Genomic DNA, 15,373 nt, shown 5'->3' on the forward strand with positions numbered 1-15,373 from the left:
GTAGAAGATTTATCAAAGGCTACAATGAGCATACTACATCAGAATGATGTAATTGAGGACTCTGAGAATAAGAACATCAAAATGATACTCTGATGACAAAGCAAAATCAAATCAAGAGAGATTCTAAGATGACTACATCAAAATGATGTATTGAAGTAAAGATCATGCAGTATCTATGCATTAGAATGATCAAGCAAATACATGTCTTCCATATGAAGTCACAAGAGAGAGTTGGCTCATCAAAAGACTAGAGTTGACATTAGAAGGGATACAAAGAAACTTGTCTTCCATATGTTGTCACGCATATAGAGGTCACATCAGAAGACTAAGGCACATTAGAAAGTGAATGTTATCTGCATTAGAAAATGCACAAGTGGAAAACTATGAATGTCCTTAAGAAGATTTGGTGTGCAACAACAAAATGAAGACTAAAAAGACTTTGTGAAGTATGAACCGACATAACACTAACATGATACCTACAACCTTCATATGTTACCTATGCTAGAGTGTTCTACTTCATAATGATTTGTACTGTGATGATGTGTTTGGATTGATGGAGCTTAGTTATTTAGAATGTCATATCATGTTATCTTCATCAGAAGGAACCTACATCAGTATAGGTCCTATCTTAGCAACATCATAATCCAATTGTAATGTACCTTCATAAGCATATCAGGTTTGTTCTTCATAATGGTAAACTTCAGAACAAATTCAAATTTCTCATGTCAAGTACAGGTGGCATATTTCTACTTCTTTGAGAAGTTGTCGCAAAGCTAAAGGCCACACTTCCAACAACGACTAGTTTAACCTGTGGGCCCTATAAACTAAAAATAGACAGAGAACATAAGGGAGAAGGTAGGAGACCACCTACACAATGCAGAAACGAAAATCACATCCTCTCCACCCTCCTCAATCCTCCTATGTGCTGAAAGGAAGCAAATGGAGTGAGATACAACCAAAACATCAATAAAGATCCAACCCATAAGTGTTGTTTTGCTGTAAAATCCCCTCAAACACATTCTCCATGTATATAATTTGTATGTATCTCAAATTGAGTATGTAGGTTAAGTTAGGCTAAAAGGAAAGTGATAAAGAGAACCCATGGAAGGTGGGTAGATTAGAAAGAGTCTAAGAGATGTATCCTAAAAAGGCTAGAGTGCAATAATTCCTATGTAGCCTAAAAAGGTGAAGGAAATACTTGTATTATTTCTCCCATGACCAAATGGGTGTCGTGGTTGAGTGGACTATCTCCAAGTCAAGACTTGGTATGGTGTTGTCGTGAGGAGCTGTTGAAAGTCTAGCAAGTGACTGACAAGGTGAAAATCCAATGGGTTGTTGGTCTAGTAGTTGGCTAGTTTAGATGTCTAGCAAGAGGCTGACAATTGTAAGAATCCAATAGTTGGTTGGCTCTACATGTTTTTGGTTGTGTTAGTGAAAAATCTTATCTTTAAGGGTTAGGATTGGACATAGCCCAAGATTGGGGTGAACTAGTATAAAATTCATGTGTTGAATCCTTTTTTCCCTTCCTTTTACATTATGTTATTGTGTTGTCTTATATACTGCATTTGTACTAGAACATTCTGAGAATCAAAATAACATATATCAAAATGCATACATAAGAAGGTTTTCATAACAAGCTTAACTATTTTGTAAAATGGCATATTTGAACTAAATAATGTTTGTGATAACAATATATATTTTAAACTAGTTCAATCATATGCATCAAAGTATGAAAGCTTTCATAAAACATGAAAATGGTTTTCTACATGAAAAGCTAGAAACAACATTTTGAGTAATGTCTTTTTTAGTATAGCATTTTGAACAACAACATTCTAAGTATTGGATCAACATAACATAAATTGAGTTTTTCATAAAAACAATATTCTAATAAATGCTTTTATTTAAGTAATGAACTTCTAAACATGAGAAAATGTGGATTGACATTATGTTCACATTATCATATCAAACATTTAATCATGAATGTAGTGACTAGCCACTTAGAAAGCTTAGTTCTCTAAGTGCTTGAACCTCTATGTCAAAGCTTTCTAAATACCAAGATAATATCGAGTAAAAGTTCAAAAAGGTCAAAGTTTTAAAAAAAAATTGACAAAATCACAATTCAATCCCCCTTCTTAAGACATTCTTATCACTTCATTTACTATATGGGCTCTCCTCATAATTAGAATTCATTCCATGTACATACACCATCTTATCTTTCCCAGTATCTATATTTTAGAACTTCAACCTTATTTGAACCCAAAAATTGGATCACATATTTCCCTTGATTTTAGTAGCCTTTAAAATGGCACCTTCCATATTTTTAGATTTTGGTTTCCTATTTTTTGAAACTACTCTATCCAGTCTCCTACATCTCATCATTTGCCTTGATTTTCGGTCCCCTCGTATTGGCCCCCATTATTATCAATAATGGTTGAATTTGGGTTTCTAGAGTGGCCACCAATAGACATTTGTGTGCCTCTTCCTTTCGTTGATGATTTCAATGCATATCTAGGCAAACCTTCCTCTCGTGGTATCATTAGTCCTTATATCACTACCTATTAGTCATCCCACCACAGCTGATATCGCCAAATAATGGTTTCATCATAATATTCCATACCTAAGAATGGAAAATGAATCCAAACCAAGGTGCTTTCTATTTTAACTTGAGAAGCAAGAAAATCTTGTACCCACTGCCGCACTGCAAGATAATGATCAAAGATCATCTAGGGCCCTCTGCTAATCACTAACTCCCTATCTTGAGGGAGATCAAACTTAATCATGTTGAACCCAAATCCCACATCCACCATATCAAACCCACCTTGTAAATTCCACACTGCCTGCAACTTCTCATATAATTTCATGATTACTGCCTCCCTCCGGGGGTTTCTTAACTACTAAAGAATAGCTTCATCCACAAATCATTTTGGTTTTAACCTATCCCCATCCTCAAATTCAACACGAAACTTATTTTGAGCGATAAGATCCATCGTCTTGTCCTTGAAGGATACTTTGATTTAATTTGAAACCGATTATCCCTTCCATCTAGAGGTTTGGGTGGGGGATGCGAATTCTCAGAACCATCGTTAGAGCAAAGCACATGTTCCATCCTAAAAAACGAAAATTAGGGGAGATTTTCCCATTCTTATACATGTATAGGACTAAAACTTATAATTTTATCGTATAAGGCTTAAAAATTTAAAATGGATACAACTATATAGACAAATAATTAATTTGTTTATTTGTGTAGTAAAAAGAATGGTTTATTCAAAAATAAAATAAGAGTAGTTGAGATATAGTTGAAAGAAAAATATTTGGTCAATTGGGAGTGTGTAGAATACACTTTCAAAAGAGAAAAGAGAAAAAATATTCAAAATATCTAATTAAAAGAGTGAGAAAAATAACTCAGTCAATTTATTCTAATTTGTCTTTCTACATACATAAATTAGAATAGTTATTTTGACCAATAATATTTTGAGTTGTCATTCTTTAATGAGAACGTTTTCAATTACTTTTCTTCGACGAGTATTTATATATAGACACTCTTATATTCAGTTTTAAGTTAAATTTAATTGTTTTTTTAAAATAATTTTTCTATAATCTCTTTATAAATTAGAATAAATATCTTGAGCTGAAGTATTTTTAGTTCAATTTTTAGAGATTTTTCTTAATATCTTGCCTTTTTTAATTTCTAATTTAAATTTTAATACTTTTTGAAAAACTTATCAATATTTTAAAATAATTAATATTGTATCACAATATAAATTACATACTATAAATCTAAAATATAATTTATATATTTAAAAATTATTTATTACAAATTTTAATTATAATATAATTTATATATTTAAAAAGTTTTAGTATTACAAATTTTAGTTATATAAAATAAAATTTTATTTTGTATAATGTGCATGCAAGCTAAATTACTAATTTTCAATATAAAAATCAAGTTATATATATCATTTATTCCCTTCGTTCTCTTTTATTATAAGCAAAAAAAATCATTTTTTTCAAGTATAAGCAAAACTCAACTACTTTTGCCTTATTTAATAAGATTATGTTTAAAACATATTTCATTTAATAGGAAGTTTGTGTCAAATATCAAGTTTGATTGAATGGTAGTTTAGAAAACAATATTACTTTTTAATTAAAAATAACATAATTTTATAAAATTTAATTTTTTAATAAGTTTGAAATCAATTTTCTTTTCAAAAGCATCTACAATGAGTGAGAGTTGCTTACCAAAAGCATATATTATTTTGGTCGACTACGGGTATGGTTATCAAGCTCTCGAGTTAACTCGCTAATACTTACGAGTTTATGAGTTTACTTGTTTTCTACAAATTGACTATTGAGTAAAATTTGTTTTTAGTAAACTCCGGACAAATTCTATAAATTTTTAGTAAACTCGATGGACTCTCGAGTTTACCACCGAGTTAACAAGTTAAAAAAATTAGATAAAAATGTAAGTTATTTTTTATTATTTTTTTGTCTGTTTAGCATTCAACTTTCCTTTATTTAGAGTGTGTTATTTGAATCTATGGAACTCTCATGAGTCTATTTAAACTCTCCAATTTAATCACCTTGGTTACATATGATTTTGAATTACTTAAAATTAAAAAGAATTACTTATTTAAATAATTGTTACTCATACGCTATTTAATTTTGTATTAAATATAAGAAAATAAATAAATATTTCTGAGTTAAATAATTTGTTAATAAAAATATTTATTAGAGAAAAAATTAATTGAGTTGCATAAGAGTGACATAAATTAAGTTACTTATATTAATATGATTGAAATGCTCTTATAAATTAAAAGGTAACAGACTATAGTTAATATAGAAGTAAATAATCTTATATTTTAATAGATAAATTAGTAAAACTCAACATGCACGTGTGATTGTGCGTGTAATTTAGTAGAATTCAACCAAACCATTAATTTACATCAACTTTACATGCTTACCAAATTCCAATATATTGATTTTTAAATTTTATAAAAAAAATTTTAATGACGAGGAATCTACAGCTTTAAAATGAACTGATGCAAACATCAACTAACAACCCCTTTAAGGCTGTTAAGTGTAACACTCTCGTGTACAAGGAGATCGAGGAGGAGATCGAAACAAATGCCAACGACGTCTTCCAGCGAATCCAAAGACCGGAACGCCGATCCGTCCCGGTCACCGCTCATTTCGGCGGCAGAGAAGCCCACCGGAGAGTCGTCAAAGTCGGAGAAGCTATGCATCGATGAGATGCTGCAGAGGTACTGCGGCGAATTCGGGCGCTGGCAGCTGAAGCACTTCATCTTAACGAGCCTGGCGTGGGCGCTGGAGGCGTTCCACACGATGGTGATCATATTCGCGGACCGCGAGCCGGAGTGGCGGTGCCTCGACGGCCCGGCCGGGTTACGGTGCGACCCGGCCGCGAAGAGCGTGTGCCGGCTCGAACCGGGCTCTTGGAAGTGGGTCGGGGACTCCACGGTGGCGGAGTGGGACTTGTTTTGCGGTGACAAGTTTAAGGTTGGGCTGGTTCAGGCCGTCTTCTTCGGCGGCTGCATGATCGGTTAGTTTTCTCTCTCTCTCTCTGTTTTACTGTTTCTCTCCTACTCCAATAATTAACATGCATTTTCATATAATAATAGTTACAATGTGATTAAAGATAAATAGAGTAAATAGTACGTGAAATAATCATGTAAATGATTTCTATACTTTTAGCTAATAAATATGTTATACCTATATTTACTTTTTTTTAACTTTCATTATTAAAAAAATTAACTTTAATAACTATTTTAAAAATTATACTTAACATTACTACATAATTTGCTTTACTTATTCATATCTTTTTAAGTATATCCAAACCTTAAAAAATAATAAAAATCCAAGGTAGTTACATGATACATTTTTACTGATTTACTTATGCATAGAAACATGGAAGTATTGAACCTTGATGAACCAAATTTGGAAACTGTCCTTTTTATGGGTATTTTAAGAGAGAAATGAGATTGATAGCACCTATTTGTATATAATAGAAATTAATTTATGATGATAATTATTTATATTTATTGTTAGTAATGTTTAATAAACATGTTCTTAATTTGAATCTATATAATCAATAATTATTTATTATTATTTTTTTAGATGAAGCAATTCTTTATTATTATGATAAATAATTTTTTTATGTATTTATATATTTATCTTACACATATCATATATATCGAGGATGCATAAAAAACATGTATCATATACTATATTTTAGAATAATCGATTGCCACAGATACATATCGTATTTGAGTATCATAGTCTATCATAATATTTTATTAGTTAATAGTATAAATTTTTTAATTAAACTAGACTCTAAAATATAAGAAATAATTGGGCGATAAGTTTGGTAAAAAAAAAAAGGGTGATTAATTGGAGAAATGCAGTGATATTAATGTGTTTGGCTAACACATCATTGTCATTTGCAACAAAATTTGACGCCGTTTTTGTTTTTATAATGTTCTCACTCTCCGGTAAAACATGTTATGTCCCTGTCCTCTGCATCTGTAGCAGTCGATCAGGAAATGCATTTTTTGTTATACATTTCTACAATCCTTATCCTTTTTTCTTCATCCATATCGAGTTAGGTGGAGGGGTGTGGGGGGAATCACATGCCAGTGCGGTGGCAATAATAAGGCCATTATCATAGGCCTCCCACCAAGCTCTTAATTTCATATGAATTTATATAATTCATTTAAATTTAAATTATTAGATAATATGTTTTATTATATTATTTATTATTATTTTGTAGTAAAATTAAAATTTTTTAATATATGTATACACACCGATATATGATAAATCATTTGAGAAGTTTATAATTCATTTAAAAATTATAGAAAAATTAGTTTCCATTTACTTTAAATTAAAAAATTATATTAAATTAATATAGTGATTATAAGAGCGGTCAGATTACATATTTCGAAAATATAAAAATTAATTTGTACTTATTTGAATCATAATAATTGAGAATGATAAAAGACAGTGAATTGAAAAAAAAATATTTATCTTGAACTAAATTTAATTTTTAATAAGTATTAATTTGATATTATTGATATTTAACTTTTCTCCCTAAATTAAAGGTATTAAAAGAAATACTGACAGAAAAATTAATATATTATTAAAAATATTAAAATATATTAAAAAAATTAATCATTTTCTTATGCATGTTTATAAAATATAATTAATAATAGTTGTAATTGTTATCATAGTAAAAAAAATTCAAAATTAATTTTTTATATTTAATTTGAGATCGTTTATATTGTAAGATATAGTATAATAAATTACTATCGAACGAAATGTAAAAATATTAGTTGAATATTAAATTTTAATTAACATTTTTTTAAGAAAAAGTAGAAGAATAAAATAAAAATAGATAAGACTCACAATACAAAATTGACCTAAGGGTAAAAAACATATAGACACGGTCGGTCTGTCACATGCAATAGATTTCCTTGTTTTCCTCCTAAAAAACTTTTGTCTAAAGTCTAATGTTCTCTTAACTTATAGTAACCCCAAATGCTAGTTAGTATATTTAACATTGAAAAGTGTCCCGAGTATAATTAGTTTTAAAGGAGGATACAATTTTCATGTGGAAAGGCAAAAAAAAAAAAAAAAGAAGAAGATAGTAGCGTGGTTAGGGTTTCGGGAATTGGAGGACGATGGGCGTAATGAGTATTCAGTTTAGAATTGATTTTTGTCGCTAGAAAATGAGTTGGGTACGATTGCAATAAATAAAAAAATACATAAGGATAAAGTGTTACTTGAAACCCACTACATAATCGAAAGAAAAAAAAAGGTTGTGACCAAATAAAAAAAAAAAGTGATCAAGGATAATCTACCTAAAAAGTATGTAAATGTTCTGAATCTCCTAATACTATTTCCTATGAATAAATTAAAAAAATGTACGTTATAATTTTGAACTTATATATATTTAAGTGGCTTTTATGCTCCTCTGAATATCTATATATAATTTACTTTGTCGTTAAAAAAAGTGGTTTTGTGTAATTTTCTTAAGTTGTTAACTTTATTAGCAAAATATATATTTAAGATTTTAAAAAATATGGATTAATTATTAGAAACATATACTAATTTTCTCTTTTTGTTTTCTCTTTACAAAAAATTATTGCATGTTTATACTCTCGGATAGTTATCATATGACATGTATCCATCTTGGGTTTGCTGTTTTTTTTTTCTGTTTGTCTTTTATATTCGCATTGATAAAAAAAAAAATGACATGTATCTAAATTTTATTAAGTATAATTGTCATTCGTACATTGAAAAACTCAACTACATAATACGTGGAGATTGATAACAATGAACATTTGCTTGTCCCTGACCATACAACACCTTATTTTTCTTTACATTTTTTTGTTCTTTTTCGTCTCACATATTTTCTTTCTGCATGTGCTTATTTCTTGCTTACTGTTATCTAGCAAAAAATGCCGTGGACTCGCAATCCCACGAATAGAAAAAATTATTAGTTAGTCAGACCATTTTTTATTACAGTTTTCTAATTTATTGAAAGAAACATTCGCAATTTAGATATTAGTAACAACTATGATATTCTCAAATAACTTAATAATTTCTCCCTATATACAGTCTACAAAAAAAAGAACAAGTAATTGCAAACTCATACAAGGAAAGAGCCACAAACGCAACAAAAGGCCATAATTAACCAGCTTCATATCTACACAAGCCACCACATGCTGTTCTGATGAAGCACTGCCACCTTCGATATTCTTCATCGAGAAATCATTGCCAGTACGGCAAAAAATATTCTTAAACTGATTTACTCTCAAAAGTACTTTTGGAATTCTTTCACTGAGAATCCAAACACATCTTGATTATTCTGAATCTTCTATTCCGAGTTCTCCAAATTAACCTATCCCCCCACACCCACCAAAAGGAAATATAGCAAATAAGGCAGAGATGATGTGTTACTTAGATAAGCATACATAAGAGAGAAAAATAAGAAAAATTCTCTATATTTATTTTGGGTGTGAAAGAAATAATTTTGTTTGCAACAATTTCAGGTGCTGGAATATTTGGTCACCTCTCAGACTCATTCCTCGGAAGAAAAGGCTCACTCACAGTGGTCTGTGCCCTAAACACCGTGTTTGGCACCTTAACAGCCTTCTCCCCCAACTACTCCTTCTACGTCCTCTTCCGCCTCCTCACCGGCTGCAGCACCGGTGGCGTCGGCCTCTGCGCCTTCGTCCTCGCCACCGAGCCGGTGGGCCCCAAAATGCGGGGTGCAGTTGGCATGTCCACCTTCTACTTCTTCTCCTCCGGCATCGCCCTCCTCTCCGTCCTTGCCTACATCTTCCCCGCATGGCGCAATCTCTACATTGCCTCCTCCATCCCCTCCCTCCTCTTCCTCGTCTTCGTCCTCCCCTTTATCTCAGAGTCCCCGAGATGGTACCTCGTACGAGGAAGAAAATCGGAGGCCATGAAAATCATGTCCACCATTGCCACCTCCAACGGTAACAACCTTCCACGAGGTGTTGTTCTCACCCTCGACGACCAACCACCACTACTACCTTCGTCACCATTATCATGTCATGTGTCACATGTAGAACATTCCGACACATGCATGAAAGAACAACATTTGTTTGAAAATATTAATCCCCTAAATAGATATCAGTCATCATGTCACGTGGCAGTGACGGGATCTCTACTTGACGTTATCCGCACGCCAATGACACGTGCGCGATTAGTCCTTGCTATTGTTATCAACTTCTTATGCTCGGTGGTGTACTATGGCTTGAGCCTCAACGTGGTGAACCTAGAGACCAACCTCTACCTCACCGTGATCCTCAACGCCGTCGCGGAGATGCCGGCGTTTATGATAACGGCACTCTTACTCGACCGGTGGGGGAGGAAGCCGTTAACCATAGGAACCTTATGGTTCAGCGGCGCGTTTTGCTTGGCGGGGAGTTTGGTGAACAACGTTGGGGTGTGGAAAGGTGTGAGAATGGTGTGTGGGATTTTGGGAATTTTTGGGATGGCGGGGACTTATAATTTGTTGTTTATTTACACGGCGGAGCTGTTCCCGACGGTGGTGAGGAACGCCGCGCTCGGCTGCGCCACGCAGGCGGCGCAGATGGGGGCCATATTGGCGCCTCTGGTCGTCGTTTTGGGAGGGTCGTTGCCGTTTATGGTGTTTGCTCTGTGCGGAATAGGTGGTGGCGTTTTCGCGTTTTATCTGCCAGAGACGCTGAATCAACCTCTCTATGATACGTTAACGGGAATGGAGGCCAAGGAAAGTAATGCTACCTCAACCAATGTATGACGGTGCTTTCATTTTTATTTTTCGACCTTTTGTTGTTAAAGTTTTTTTTTGTTTTACAAAATAATGTATCACATGTTACATGTTATTACATATATTTTTTGTTTTGGTTGGAATATATGTATCAGTCTATCTTTTATTATTGTAATCTTCCATTTTCGTTATTCTTTAAATGTTAATGCAATTCATTCCAAAGCAAAGAAGAGTCTTAAGTGTTAAGGGCTTTAATCCTATAATAATTATTATTTGGGGATTAATTTATTCAATGTATATAATTCAGATTTGAAATTACATGATGAATTCGTAAGGTCGGATTGGCGAATTGGTATGTTAAAACTAAAATATTAAAGAAAAAATAAATAGTAAATATATTTTAATTAATTTTAAATTTTATAAATATTAAATAATGAATATTTACTAAAAAAAATTGAATGTATTATCTAAATTTTGAATAATAATTTATTTAGGTAAAAAATAAATAAATTAAAAATTAATAATGCTTGTATAAAATATCAAAATAAATAATTTCTTAAAAAAAAATTGGTTGGTGAGTTAACCTGTTCCACTTTTTTCTCAATCCTTTTTATGGTGTGCCAAAATAGTGTGGTTGAGTATGTTAGCGGGTTAAAAACCCCAATTCAAGGCAATTTCCCCTGTTTGGGGTTCTTTTAAAAAGAAATTCCCAAAGTAGGGCTGTTCTGGAGATATTTCCCAGGGGGTGCTTTTTTTGCACGTACCCTGCATGGGAAGCGCCAGTAGAACTGGCAACTTCATGCATGTGCGACAAGTGTCAAGTGCTGGACGAAAGCGCAAATCTCATTGGCGATTTCACGTTTGAATTGCAAAACGCCATTCCCGTTAGCGCTTTGACTGGTGTTGTCGCGTCAAGCAGCAGCGTCAGGCAGCAGCAGCAGCAGTGCAGGGCTAGGCCTAGGTGCAGGGAAACGCCATTCCCATTGGCGCTTCCTGCCTCCTGAAGGCGCTGGTGCCATTGGCGCCTCGTGCTTCTTCGTTTATAAAATCTGTTTGGCCTTCAAATTTTAGCCTGCATTTTCGAGTTTGCAGAGTGATATTGTGTGAAGAGAGAGTGCTTGGTTGGTGTTGTTCTTGCTTGGTTGGTGCTGTTTGCTTGTGTTCTTCCATTTTCGTAAAAAAATTGTAAGTTATATATTGAATCTTTTGTATATTTTTATTTATATAGATGTTTATATTCTGATAATATAATGGTTTTAGGTAGTGTAAGATAATAATTTTGTATAGTTTAGGTAGTGTAAGATAATAATTTTGTATAGTTTAGATAGTGTAAGATAATAATAATTTTGTATAATTTAGGTAGGTAGTGTAAGATAATAATAATAATTTTGTATAGTTTAGGTAGTATAAGATAATAATTTTGTATAGTTTAGGTAGTGTAAGATGATAATAATTTTGTATAGTTTAGATAGTGTAAGATAATAATAATTTTGTATAATTTAGGTAGGTAGTGTAAGATAATAATAATAATTTTGTATAGTTTAGGTAGTATAAGATAATAATTTTGTATAGTTTAGGTAGGTAGTGTAAGATAATAATAATAATTTTGTATAGTTTAGGTAGTGTAAGATAATAATTTTGTATAGTTTAGTTTGAATTCTTAATGTTATAGGATATAATAGATTTAGTTAAAAAAATTTATATGATAAATTAGGAATAATTTTATATGATAGATTAAGTTTAGTTGAAATTTTTTATATAGGTTTAGGTATCATAATTTAATAATTTTAGATTAGGAATAATTTTAGGTACCATAATGTATTAAGTTTAGATTAGCTTTAGTTTAAATTTTGTATATGGTAGATTACATTTAGTTTAAATATTTGATGATAGATTAGAAATAATTTTATGTATTGTAAATTATTAATTAAAAAATAGGTTTGAATTAAATTTTTTATATTATGTTAATTTTAATTTTAATTATTATTAGTTTCATATGTTATGTTTAAATTAGAATAATTTTAGGTATTTTAAATTATTGATGTTGTATGTTAAATTATTTTTCTCGTAATTATTTGAAGTCATTAATTTTGTATATATTTGTTATGATAGATTAAGAATAATTTTATGTAGTGTAAATTAGTAATTTTAAATTAGGTTAGAATTAAATTTTTTATATTACGTTAGTTTTAGTTATTATTATTAGTTTCATATTTTATGTTTAAATTAGAATAGTTTTACGTATTTTAAATTATTGATTTTGTATGTTAAATTATTTTACGCGTAATTATTTGTAGTCATTAATTTATATATTTAAATTTATATTTGTTTGTAATTTAATTTATTTATAGAATATATATGAATTAGGTTATTTGTATAATATATTTTGTTATTGAAATTTAAAAAATATAATTTCTTATTTATTTTAATTAATTTTTTGTAAATATACTTAATTTGTGTATGTATAATTAATGTATAAATTTTATTGTCAATTAATTGTATTATATTTTATTTTGTAGGCTCAATGGCTTCTTCGTCGTCATGTTCATCAAGTATACAAACTAGGTCTGGTCCAATTGATAGTGACGTGTTGTGGATGCAACCCAAGCATGTTTCAGAATATGTTTGGAATGGGGAACCAAACAGAAAACTACATATCAGACGAGCAGTCCCGACGTATCAAGGTGAAGAACAAATACCGGAGGAAATTGTTCCTTTGCTTCGACAATGTGGGTTTTATTGGATCATGAGGATGGGATACCTAAAGATAAATGCGGCCTTAATTAGTGCGTTCATTGAAAGATGGAGGCCCGAAACCCACATGTTTCACCTGAGATGCGGAGAGGCTACCATTACTCTCCAAGATGTGTCAGTTTTACTAGGTCTGCGTACTGACGGGGCACCATTAATTGGTTCAACTAATCTTGTTTGGGCCGACTTGTGTGAAGAATTATTAGGAGTGAGACCACAGGAAGGGGAAATTGAAGGCAGTGTCGTCAAATTAAGTTGGTTGGCTCACCATTTTTCTCACATAAATATTGATGAGGGTAACGTTGAGCAATTACAAAGGTTTACCCGCGCGTGGATCCTTCTATTCATAGGAGGTGTCCTCTTTGTTAACAAAAGTAGTAGCAGAGTTTCCTTAAGGTACCTACAATTTCTACGTGACTTTGAACAGTGCAGCACGTATGCATGGGGACCTACCGTGCTTGCGTATTTATATAGAGAGATGTGCAGCGCCACCGATTACAAAGTTAAATCAATCGGAGGTATGTGCATCTTAATCCAAATGTGGGCATGGGAACGATGCACGACCTTAGCACCAAAGAGGACGCCTCCCGTCATAGAAAATAAACCACTCGGACACAGGTTTGTCGTTTAAAAAATTATGTTTGAATGAAAAAATATTTAATGATGGAACGTGTTGACAATGATGATTTCATTTTTATTGTAGGTGGTTGCAACGTGGAAATCAGCATATTGGCAATGATGATCTTAGACTTTTCCGTCGCAAATTGGATTTGATGAAACGACATGAGGTAAGAACATCGTAATGTAATGGTTAAATGGAATTTTAATATGTTATGTTTGACTGAAAATTGACAAGTGTATTGTTATATGCAGTTTGTCTGGGAGCCATACACAGCAACTGTGATGGCAGCGTTGCCTCCAATTTGTGTGGTTGGAAGTGTAGCCTGGTTTGCAGTGGTGCCACTGATTTGTTTCCATGTTGTTGAGTGGCACCAACCCGATAGAGTTTTACGACAATTTGGATTGCAACAACCCATTCCAGGGTGTCCTTCGCAACCGCAGAATCTCCATGGCAGAACACTCAAAGGCAAACAAGATGAGAATTGGTTCCACCGGTTGGCCCCAATCATTGGTCAGTGGAACAATCGAGCAGAGTTTAGGGTCGACGTTTATCCTCGACAGGAAGGCCTACTGGGTTATAACTCGGACTACATGGTGTGGTATAGGCGTAAAACAAAGATGTTTGTCGACCCAAACAATGCAAACACAGCTGCATTGGTATTTATCTGTTTTTCAATGTTTAACTTCTAATTAATTTCTTAAGCATGAGCATTAATTTGTTGACGCTACTAATTGCAGGGTGAAGTTGTGGAGACTTTACAATATATGGTGTCACCACAAGGGAGGAACACATGGATGGTTGATGATCTAGTGCCTTACGTGGATAAGTTAGCAATTATATCTGAAGAGCAAGAGAGAATCACTGAACCAGTGTCACATGGTCCAGCATCAGAGCGTGAATTCCCAGCCCAAGAGTTTCCCATTCTTCAGTCAAGTGTTGAAACTCGGGGCATAGGCAGACGAAGGGAGCCTGTTGAAGCGGAACAATATTCCCAACAAATGATGGAGTGTGGTCATGGAATGTATTACACGCCAGCAACATTTTCCGAATATCCTTCACAGATGTATCAGTATCCTTTTACAGGTCATCATACTAATACTTCTGAGACCTCACATTCGTTCGGTGGTGTTGCGGAAACACAGCCTCATTTTTCATGGCCCACTATGATTCCTTCACAGCAGCACGATGCCCCCATGGCAACACCTAACGCCCCATTTGCTCCGCAATGGAATGTACCCGGAGCAATACCTGATATGGGCGACTTATTAGGTGTTGATTTGCGTCAGGAGTTTTCTACAGAGGCTGAGCAAGCAGAAGCGGGGAGACAACGTGGCGGCAGAAGAAATCCTGATCGTTAAGCGCAAAGATGGGATCGACCATGTGGCACATCTTCACGACATCACGGACACCATAATGACTGATTTTGATGTATCTGTGTAATTTTGTTGTTGTTTGTTAGACATTTGATTTTGACAATTAATCTATCGCATCTCATTAATTATGCCTTACTAATGCCTTACTAATGTATAGAGTTTATGTGGCGCATCAAACTATAATAATTAACCAAGTTTACAACTAAAACTAAAGTAGACAAACAAAAAATAACTTGGGTTAGGGTTAGGGTTAGGGTAAGGGTTAGAGGTTAGGGTTTATGTGGTTAGGGTTAGGGTTAGAGGTTAGGGGTTTATGGGGTTAGGGTTTGT

At 32.9% G+C, this 15,373-nt stretch overlaps 2 protein-coding genes across 2 annotated transcripts; both read left to right on the forward strand.

Moving 5' to 3' along the window:
- The first annotated feature begins 5,025 nt into the window (after positions 1-5,025).
- On the forward strand, positions 5,026-10,472 carry LOC114379431 (organic cation/carnitine transporter 4-like). The gene is made up of 2 exons (XM_028338081.1): positions 5,026-5,560; positions 9,069-10,472. The coding sequence occupies exons 1-2, from the start codon at positions 5,125-5,127 to the stop codon at positions 10,325-10,327; spliced, it is 1,695 nt and encodes a 564-aa protein (XP_028193882.1). The 5' UTR covers positions 5,026-5,124; the 3' UTR covers positions 10,328-10,472.
- Positions 10,473-14,165: 3,693 nt separating this feature from the next.
- LOC114378387 lies at positions 14,166-15,159 on the forward strand. The gene is made up of 2 exons (XM_028336975.1): positions 14,166-14,326; positions 14,408-15,159. Exons 1-2 carry the CDS (start codon positions 14,261-14,263, stop codon positions 15,026-15,028), a joined length of 687 nt encoding a protein of 228 aa, XP_028192776.1. The 5' UTR covers positions 14,166-14,260; the 3' UTR covers positions 15,029-15,159.
- The last annotated feature ends 214 nt before the right edge of the window (positions 15,160-15,373 follow it).

This window comes from Glycine soja, chromosome 12 (genome assembly GCF_004193775.1).
Source record: "Glycine soja cultivar W05 chromosome 12, ASM419377v2, whole genome shotgun sequence".
Classification (NCBI taxonomy): Eukaryota; Viridiplantae; Streptophyta; class Magnoliopsida; order Fabales; family Fabaceae; genus Glycine; species Glycine soja.